We start from the raw sequence: 10,508 nt of genomic DNA on the forward strand, positions 1-10,508 counted from the left end.
GAAGGGCGGAGCGGGAGATGCGTTCCGTACGGGTGCGGGGCGGGATCGGGGCCGCAGTAACGCGGGTAGGAGCGGGAAAGCGGCCCTGGAGCGGAGTCCTGCTCCGTAACGGGGAATTGATGGTGTCTGCGAAGGGAGAGTGGGATAATCGGGCGGCTCCGGGAGGGATGCGCTGCTGCCGCTGTCGCGGCACCGCGGCGTGGATCCAGGGATCGCGTGGGATGCCAGAGCCTGGCCCAGGGGATGTCGTGGGTTTAAAGGGGCATGGAGGCCTCGGCAGCCGCTTCTTTCAAGAGGATGTGCTCGAAAAATCATAGAATGGTGGAATGGTTTGGGTTGGAAGGGATATTAAAAGATCATCCACTTCCACACCTTCCACCAGAGCAGGCTACTCAGAGCCCCATCCAGCCTGGCCCTCGACACTTCCAGGGTTTCTGATCTTGAAATGTGCCTTGGTCAAGTCAGGCAGCCTTTGGTTTTATTTCCTTTCTGCTGAATCCCACTCTACTACCAAAGCAACTCGTGCCCTTGGTGAATTCGCTGGAGGACTCCTGTGGGTAAAGAATGAGCTCCCCTCACCTGACCTACAGTTTACCTTTCCGTGGGGGTTTGTGTTATTAGGGAGAAACCTCCTGTAAAGTGATCTCATTCAGAGCCATCTACGTGGTGTTTGTCGTGTAAACAAATTGCGTCGGTTGTTAAAACGAGCTCCCGATAAAATCCTGGCATTCCATAGACTCTGTCCCCACCGCTCTGTGTCAGTGTCACAGGCATCCTTGACTCTTCACCTACCAGGAATATGCACTGTGAAAGTGGACTTTGGTTTGCAGTCAGTTGCTCTATCCTCTTACAATGGCCCTTTCTTGGAAGGAAAATCGTTGCTCTAAAGAGATAACAAAGAGTGAAAAGTGCAATTCTCAAAATGTTTGATTTGTACTGAATTCACTTGACCAATGTATTTAACATTAACGTATTGTTTTTATATATAAAGAGACAATATGTCCAACACTGAGAGACACATTCCACTGGTGGGAAATGTGGCAGCTTCCAGATGCTCTTAGTGGATGCAAGGCACAGCAGGTACTGGGAACATCCATGTTCCTTCTTCAACAGAGCTCTAGTGGGAATTGGAGAAGGTTTTGCAGGTTCTCTTGCAGTGCTTTTCACTTCACAAAATTGCCTGTGGGCTGCTTTTGGTCATCACCATAATGTTGTAATTAATAAATCCATTTTTAGGGATTCTGTGTATATATGTATGTTATATATACACACACATATCTATTACTGATGGTATAAGTGAGAAAAGTCACAGCACAAGCAAGTATAGAAACTGAGCCCCTGCAACTTCTATTTTAGCCTTGAAGGTGTGTCAGTGAGAAAGTTATGCAATAGATGTCACTCTGACTGCAGAAAAAAAAGTGGGTTAAAAATGAAAGGCTTTCTTTTATCTCCAGTGACATCTAAATCTCTAGTCCAATTCAGGAATATAAGCATCATTGTCATGAAATTATAAATCACTTGTGAGGCATGAAGCACTTTCTGGCATAAAGAAAGCTTCCAGCAAAATAATTGGTGCCTGTTACAAACTGTTTCTTTGGCTGGCATTGCTGGAGGACAGTGGAGGGCCTGGCACACCAACTCCCCAGGCTGCCATGGGAAAGCAAGGGCTGAGCTTCTGCTCCCTCCCCTTTGGCCCCTCTGGTTCACTATGCCTGACTAAACTCAATTTTCAGCCCAAAGACTTCTTATACTTAATAGAAGTCATAAATTCTGTAAGCTGGTCACACATGTGATATCCAGATTAGCCTCTGGTGTCCCCCTGCTCTCTTGTGCTGCTGTCATATTCATCCTTGAAAAATTCATGAGCTGGGAAGAACTCACCAGGCTGGGTACTTGCTGGATTGCCTCCAAGGAGAGGTGTTTGACAGTCTTACCTAATTACAAACTTGGCTTTGTACCCTGCCTGTCTCCAGCTGTTTCTTAGCTCTGCAGTCAGCAGTTTGAAATGGTTGAGTTTTCTATTATTAATAAAAATTAATGTCAGTCTTCTTGAAAACTCTACTAGATGTTTAGGGAATGTCAAGTTTCATAATTTATACTCACCCCCACATCCTCTAGTACTCCAAATCTGAATTTGTGTTTTAGAATAAGATAAATGTTAGTAATTAAAGCTACTCTGTAAGACTGATTTATTTACAACAAGCTGAATTTGCAGCCTGATACTGACACACCAAATAAGTGTCTAAGGGAACAGCAGCTGAAGTTTGTATCTTTAAAGGATGAACATTAAGCTGCTGTTATCTAATATTCAACAATATTAGACAAAAGGAAATGTGCTTGTGTTATTAAACACAGTTTGAAACTTGATCACAGGCAGGGTGGGTTAAAAAGGGCTTTATGCAAAGCTGCCAAGCCAGTTTTTGTTTCCCAAGTCGTAGTTTTAAACTTGAGGGTGTTTAAAACTGAAAGTACAAGTAGTTAGTGCAAGGTCTTTTAAAGGCTGAATTATTAGTGAAGAAATAACTCTCATAAAAAGCAAGCAACCAAAGTCCTGGTGGTTACTCCTGTGTAATATATTACACTGAAAACTTGGCTTCATCTTGCATGTTATCAGAGTGCTGAGCAGTGACCCAAACATTATTTTTTTGTGATAAAATTAGAACAGTGTCCTGCCTGTTTCACAGGAAGGTTGGTACTTTGGATTGTGGTCTCTCATTTAAGGCTTGGAGCAGACGTCCCAGATTAATGATTTCTGGCATAGTTGTAGGTGTGGCTTTGCAGGGCTTTCTTTTAGCCAACCACTTGCTATTTTGGCACCACTGAAAGTTACATGTATTTGTAAGAGAGTTGTTTTTTCCCCAGGTCCAATGCCATTGGATTTTTCTCCCTTCCTTCTTGAGATTTCATCCTCTTCCCCATTATCCTCCTTTGCCCACTGGTAGATTTTTGGGGTGTTTTCCCTGTTCCTAGGCCTTTTCCTAACTCTTTCAATTATAAATGCATTTTACCTGCTCTGGTGTCCTCAATTGCTTAAACATGGACACACAAAATCCTATCGAGCTGTTGCAGAAATGTATGGAGTGATTACACAACTGAAGGCTGATGCATTGGGTTGATGAATTATGAGTATTAGGTGCCAGAGCTCATGTACAGCAGTAGAAAATGCTAATATAAACAATTAATTATTAAAAAGAAAAAACAACAAAATAAACAAATTTAAACTTACTGTGGGTATTAGAACAGCCACATTTACTAAATAATTTAACTTCTTTTCTCCCATCCTCCCTCAGGTCCCAAAACAGTGTTTTTCTGGGCACCTGTTATGAAATGGGTAAGTACAAGATGCCAGCTGGTGTCTGGGTGTCAAGCCCAGGGCCATCTGCAGCAACACACTGAGCAAGCAGAAGTTTCCCAACAGATACTTGAGCCTGCAGAAAGATTAGAGGCTCTAATTCTTAATATATGGGGAGGAAGAAAATTAGCCTTAATAACAGATATAGCACGACATGAAGGGGATACAGCGTGAAGAAAATGCTTTGTGGAAGAATTGTGCTTTTCACTGGGTTTCACAAAGGCTTTCTCTTGTGAAACACCAGCTGTTGCTCAACGTAGGCATGATGCAAAATCATAAAGCATGTGTCTCTTCTGAGACTGAGGAATTTGAGAAGTATCTTAAGGAAGCCAATTCCTAAGGCTCATAGCTTGAAGCATGTCAGAGTGCAAGGTGGTCTTGGCATAAAAGACAAAGGCAGCTGCCATTGTATCTGTCAATGGTTCTCTGCCTCCTGTGAGGTTCTGCTTCCCACTGCCTACAGCCCTCGGCTGAGTTTGTGCCCAGGTGATGCAAATGCCACCTCCTAATTCACTGTGCTCTTCTGAGGTGTTGCATTGATACAGATAAAACAAGAGATCTCCAAACCCACAAGGGTTTGATCTTGTTTGATAACAAGGATGTAACCTGCTCTTACCACTGCCAGCTGCTTTGTAACTTTGCCATTGTGAACCCCAAGGTTTTACAGGCCACAGGCAGCACTGTGCTCTAAGCTACAGCTTGGTTTCTTTGTCAGTTGTCTGGACTGGAGCTGCAGGAGCCATGGTTAACCTTCCCTTCCTCAGAGGTTCTCCCTGGAAACACCCTCCTGAGGCTGAGCACACAGGCAGCTCTTCTGTACCCAAAGAGTCCTGGATGAAAGCGTTAGGACTGTCTTTCTTAGGGGTTTTGTTTGGGTGTTTTTGTGAGCTGGTGTAAAGGGAACATGAAATTGTATTTCCAGTAGAGGGCAGTACCACAACAAACAAAGCAAGCAGTGTTTGCTGCTAATGTCAAGTAAATCGGCCAAGCTGTTCCTCAATTCACCTGCACATTTTCTACCATTACCGAAATTATATTTAAGAAAAAGCATTTTTACCCCCTCAGATGAAGCTGAGTGAAGACTATATGGGGTGAAGTTTATCAGCAGTATCTTATCCTGACCTGTGGGAAGAAGGCCCTTATTTAGATAAGTTTCTACTTGTTGCATGAAAACCAAGGTGGATTTTTTTTTCAGCTGCTTTCTTAAGCAGCTGTGTTTAAATTAACCTTGTTCTTGAATTAATACAAAACTGCCAGTGCCTGGGATTTTATTGCCACACAGTTGTAGCTGCCATAACTGTGTTCTTTTTCCTGCCACAAAGGACTGGAAATGGATGGTGTCTCCCAGAGTCTAATTGCTCACAGAATGCATCCCATCTCCTGCATAATGCAGCAGGATAAGCACTGAGCTCTGAAGCAGCTTCCCCTTGTAAAGCTCTTCATCTGTTACAGGAGTCCCAGACTGGTGCTCACTGAATTTCTCTTTGCAGGGCTTGGTGGGGGCTGGACTGGCTGACATGGCCAGACCAGCAGAGAAGCTCAGCACGGCACAGTCTGCAGTACTCATGGCCACAGGTAAAGCCACACTTACTCCGTGTGTTCACACAGGATCTTCCATCAGTACTAATACACTTCTACAGAAAGCCTTAAGTTCAACATGCTGGCTGGTCACTATTGCTGTTGCATGCTGATTCTAGGCCAGACCTCTACTTGTTATTAAATCAGTAAGCATTCTGTAATTATGGAACAGTCTTCTACACCTGTCTTAATTTGGAATTGTTCAGCACAAGTTGCTACGAGTTAGGCATGAGTGTCATCCCTTAAGTTACCATGATACCATTCATTGCAGTAAGTGACCTCTTTTCCTTCAGATCAAGTAATTTTGAAATCAGTCCAGGGTACAGTGACTTTTTTAGAACAGACTTTAAGGGATTTAAGAATGGTAGGGTAATTACACTAACATAAATGGAAAGAATTTCCAAGTGTTCCAAGAAATTGGAAGCAGTAGCACATGGGACTACTGCACTGCTGTCTGCCAAGAATTCTCACGCTGGCAGAAACAATATTCTGTAATCTTAGAATCATTTAGGTTGGAAAAGACTTTTAAGATCATAGAGTCCAACCATTAACCCAGCACTTCCAAGTCCACCACTAAAATGCGTCTCTAAGTGACACGACTACACTTCTTATAAACACCTCCAGGGATGGTTCTGCACCACTTCCCTGGGCAGCTTTTTCCAATGCTTTTCCTGTCTGAAAGGGTTCTCCGGACTTTATTATCTGATGCAGTCCTGTGCATTTTGCACAAGTTTTGCATAATCTCCAGTATAGTGCAGCAAACTGGATATGCAGCAAAATATCACTACACTGCAACATTGCTGGAGAATTAAGGTCTAGGCTGCTGTAGACCATAGAGGATCTTTGATATTCAGACTATGACTGACCTTACTGTAGCTGTTTCAGAAAAATGCAGAACATACCTGTAGATGTCCCACTGGCACTTTTCACTGAGAAAAAGGTAGTTTTAAGCAAAGCAGTTGTCTAACATGAAATTATGAAATCTGTTTACTTCAACTGGCCTATGAATCTGCCCCCAAACTTAGGGAAATATCTGAATATTTATTTTGAAATATCTTTAAACTTACCATTTTTTTCAACAGGCCTTATTTGGTCGAGGTACTCCCTGGTGATTATCCCTAAAAACTGGAGTCTGTTTGCTGTGAACTTCTTTGTTGGCAGTGCTGGTGCTTCCCAGCTTTTCCGAATATGGAGGTATGCATTAACAAGGGTACAAGTACAGCTAAGCGTTAACCAGGAATTTATAAATGCTGCCAGCCTCTCTGTCAGTGCAACAGGCAAGAGGAACTGAACCATTCATGAAACATTACAGAATGGTTTTGCTACATTGTTAATTTTACAGTTAAGTCGGAGTGAAGCTGTAAATATTTTCAGTCTAGCTAGAGCAGCATTGAATCTGTGTCAGTTCCAGCTGGATCAAAGGGCTTTTAAGCAGAGCAGCATTTTTCAAAAAAGTTGTTTCTTGAAGGAAATGCTAGGAGTTTTCTGGCTTCAGTACTGGCCAGGAATGTGGCAAACTTAGCTACTTTGGAACTTCCTACAAGAATTAAGATATCCTATCCCAAGTTTCCACCCTCAAGTCCATTGTAATTTTAAACCTCCTCTTGTGAACAGATTGCTAGGAAAACACTGTTATTGTACCTGGTGTTCTACTCTATTCTTAGCCTGTGCTCTTTCTTTTTTATTCCTATAGGTATAATCAGGAGCTAAAAGCACAAAAGCAAGTGCAATAAAGAGATGCTTAACCCAACAGGTCAAATCTAGCAACGCACAAACCCATCCTCATGGGACCTAGCTTCACTAATTTTAATGTTTTTTTCTCTGAGAAAATAAAAGAGGAAAATAAAGAAGAGCAAATGTTTTCTAAGTGCAAATAACCAAGTATCTCCACACAAATAAAGGGCAACCTTTTAAAATGAAGGCAGCATTGTTTGTTATGTATTGTCTCTTTAAAGAAACTGGCTGGATTTTGCCTAAAAAGAGTTGCTAAGCCTCACCTTATCTGACTCCACTGAACAGTGCTGGGAGTGACACAGTACTGGTGACAGCCAGAGCTTCAGACTGAAGTGATCTTTCCTGTCACAGTCAGAAAACCACCTGGGTGGGAGTTTGCCATATTTCAACAACCAACAGTAGCATTTGCATTTCATTTCCTGATGCTCTTCCTTCCCTGGTAGCATAAGGATATTAGTTCCAGCTTCAGCTGTGTGTGTCTTCATTTGTTCCCCAGCCACCACTCTCCTGAAAAAAAAGACAGCAAACAAATGTGCCACTTCTGTTTTAGCTTCCTTCACAACTCCAGGCAGAAAATGGGGTTGTTGAAGCACCAGACTTAGACTCAGGAATTCACATGCAGGGGAAAAGATAACTGAGGCAAGGTAGTTCTGATGAGTCTGTCAGCTCCCCTTTTTCAAAGGCTGTCCCACCACGGAGTCAGTTCTCTGCTCTGCCACAGTTCCACTAACATGTCTTGGTCCTTGTGGCTTGGTCCTTGGTCCCAGGGTCTCAAGTGGCAAGTTCTCCAGCTGTGTTGGTCACCAAGTAGACACAGTGACTCAAAAGAATACTGCTAGGAAGAGAGGTGGTGTATTCCAGTCCCCCTCCCATCCCAGTCCCCAACCAGGTAAGACTCATCCAGCAAACCAGTAATGGGAAAAAAAAAAGTGTATTAAAATATTCACAAGATTACAATAGAAAACATTAAAGTCCATTCAAGAAAAAAATATCCAAGATAACTGTTTCCAGATGAGTCTGTAAAAGCAAAAGCACTAACAGTTGGTACACTGGCTCTTCATGTAATCAGGCCATGCAATGCATATCTAGCTCCCTCACACAGATTATACACCTGTCTTACAGGTGTTTGTTGTCTTGCACACCTCCAGGACAGAGGTTTATAAAAGAAAAGTACCCAGTCTATGTTTTCAATTACATTTACCACATAAGAACAGTTGGCATTGCAGGGAGACAGAAAACATTGCACAGCACACTGATCTCCAAAGGCATTGAACTTATATTTTAGAGTGCAAAAATACCTGTAAATGAAAGGGCTTATTAGCTTTAGGGCAGTGAAGAGAAGGGAAAGAAACCTAAAGAAGAGAATAATTGCCGAGCCTTGTTAATATAATTTTGTAGTCTTCCATATAAAAATGTTACACTGCAGAGGTGTGGCCATAGCCCAGAAGTCCCACCCACCTTCTCTCTTGGCGGTTTTATTGAGGAAGTATTTCCATCACCTGTGATACAATAACTATTTGTATTTGAGGTCCTTGGCAGATACACTAGTGATGTAGAATTCCAAGACAAGATTCCAATACAGAGTGAAGGTGTTCTGGTCACAAATCAAAAACTCCATACCTGACCTCAGTGAATCCACTTGAAGGCGATGCAGCTTTTAAGTTGCATGCACACCTTTACTGCAGTTACAAGACAGATGGTTACCTAGACAGTTCTCACAGGTTTAAAAAGTTTAAAAACCTAATTACAGCTCTTGTCACAAACTGAAATACCACTAAAGCTTTGAGAGAAAACAAAATCCTACAGGTCTCCAGTTATAAATGACACATCAGGCAATGACTTGCAGGGACATATCTGCCCCACTGTAAAGGCTCTTAATGCTAACATTTTGTACATGGTGAGCATCTTCCTCACAGAACAACTGCTGAAGTCAAAAGGGGCCCTGGAAACCTGATGTACTGAGTACAGCTACCAATTTACTTAGCTTGATACCTTATTTGTAGTCCTCTTGAAATTCATTTATGGTAAGCAAAAATAAGGAAGATTTCAGACTGATCCCAGCTTTGTTTGCATGATGAGTAAGAAAGAATTTATTGCAAGTCTGTCATCACACAGGCCCTCCCATGTCCACTATCCAGGAACAATGACCCCCCTGTTTTAGTCACTGGCTACTGCCTCAAGAGAGGTGCCTGCTCCTCCTCTGGGCTGCTGCAAGCCTGTCATGCAGCCCTTGTTTTGAAAATAGATGATCCTAAAAAGAGCTGGCAGCAGTGCTACAACAGGACAAGGACAACACCCTTCATGTTCCTCAAAATCCAAGCTGCTCTTTTCTTCCTGCAAGGAACAGCGTCAGCAAATTAAGAGAACAACAGCAGCAGAGCAATCAGAGTTAAACTTCTGGTCACCAGAACAGCAGAAGCAGACCTTGTCTGACTGAAATCTGCTTGCTCTACCCATCAAGGAAGAGAAGTCCTCCGTCTCCTGAGACTTTACTAAGTAAGCCAACTCAGCATCAGTCCCTTTCATCAGCACAGGTTAACGTATCATTAAACCATCTCAGATAACCTGAGGAACAGAAAAGTTCACAAGTGTTGTCTCACAAGGCCTGAAGTTCTTCTGACTTCAGCATGAATACATTACTAAATAATTATATTGCTCGCTTTTCCATGACAAAAAAAAATTTAAAAAAAAATCAACAGCCTTGGCACTGGAGTGGGATTCACAGATTTCTGCCATTCCTGGGGGAAGACTTTTGTTTCTTTCTAGAAGGATGTTTAGTGTTTTTTTTAAATACTTCCAAGTTCATTCTGCCTTCATAAAGAGGACCCAAGTAGCCTTGCAGGGAGCCTCCTCAGTCTAGGCAATATGAACATACCTGTAGCTAGACAAAAGCCATGCAAGGAGATGTCTCCTCAAGTCAGTTAAAACCAGCCAGACCAGTGTGTCTCCTAAAGTTAGCACCAGATCAGTCCTAAAGTTAGCACCGGATTCGTGTGCTTCCTAAAGTTAGCACCACATCAGAATTGTGCTCAGATTTTCCAGTACATTCCAGCAGGAAAAGAAGCAAACATTAGTATCAGACTTCAGAGGCAAGGCCAGCCCCATCTTCTCATAGCAGCAAGTTTCTGATCGCCACATTCATCACAATTCTTCTTACTCAAAAATGTTGGGGAAGCAAGATGGTGATGCACAGGGATGAACACAGGCAGATCAAAATCAAGTTTCTCCATTAACCACATCCAAAGCATTAGGGTTTTACTAAGTGTAAAATAAATGTTGGGAAGTAACAGCCTGATAGATAAGGAAAGCAGCAGCAGGATTCCTCCTGATCTTAATCATGATTTATACTGGGTTGGAAGGGACCCATCAGGGTCATCGAGTCCAACTTGATCCTCTAGAACCACAGAACCACACACTGGACTGGGTTGGGAAGGACCTTAAAGATCATCTGGTTCCAACCCACAACCATGGGCAGGGACACCTTCCATCAGACCAGGATGCTCAGACCCTCACCCAACCAGACCCTGAACACTTCCAGGAATGGGGCATCCACAGCTTCTCTGGGCAACCTGTGCCAATGCCTCACCACATTCTGAGTAGAGAATTTCCTCCCTACAGTCACCAACATCAGCACTGCAGCAACCAAGGCAGTGGATCTTATCAACAGATGGAAGCTTGAGTGGACAAACTACCCCTGAGCATTTCTGGGGTGAGTAGGTCCCACTTTGTCAGCTTCCAGCAGTGGATACAAGCACCAGAGCCCTCCGTGTGGAGTGCTGCTAAAAAAACCCCTGCTTAATCCATGAAGTAGAAGAAGATATTTAAAGGTCTCCTGTGAAGAAGA

At 42.9% G+C, this 10,508-nt stretch overlaps 1 protein-coding gene across 1 annotated transcript; it reads left to right on the forward strand.

Annotated features, from left to right (window-relative positions):
- The first annotated feature begins 3,254 nt into the window (after window positions 1-3,254).
- Window positions 3,255-6,850, forward strand: MPC2 (mitochondrial pyruvate carrier 2). Its single transcript, XM_031058138.1, has 4 exons — window positions 3,255-3,331; window positions 4,843-4,927; window positions 6,013-6,124; window positions 6,624-6,850. The coding sequence occupies exons 1-4, from the start codon at window positions 3,323-3,325 to the stop codon at window positions 6,661-6,663; spliced, it is 246 nt and encodes an 81-aa protein (XP_030913998.1). The 5' UTR covers window positions 3,255-3,322; the 3' UTR covers window positions 6,664-6,850.
- Window positions 6,851-10,508: the final 3,658 nt, after the last annotated feature.

Source organism: Geospiza fortis, unplaced genomic scaffold (assembly GCF_000277835.1).
Source record: "Geospiza fortis unplaced genomic scaffold, GeoFor_1.0 scaffold72, whole genome shotgun sequence".
Lineage (NCBI taxonomy): Eukaryota > Metazoa > Chordata > Aves > Passeriformes > Thraupidae > Geospiza > Geospiza fortis.

Bases quoted from the DNA above. Each gene is read 5' to 3' on its own strand.
- MPC2 (XM_031058138.1), top strand. The intron at 4,928-6,012 runs GTAAAGCCACAC...TTTTTTCAACAG, and splicing joins TGCAGTACTCATGGCCACAG to GCCTTATTTGGTCGAGGTAC. The intron at 6,125-6,623 runs GTATGCATTAAC...TTATTCCTATAG, and splicing joins CAGCTTTTCCGAATATGGAG to GTATAATCAGGAGCTAAAAG.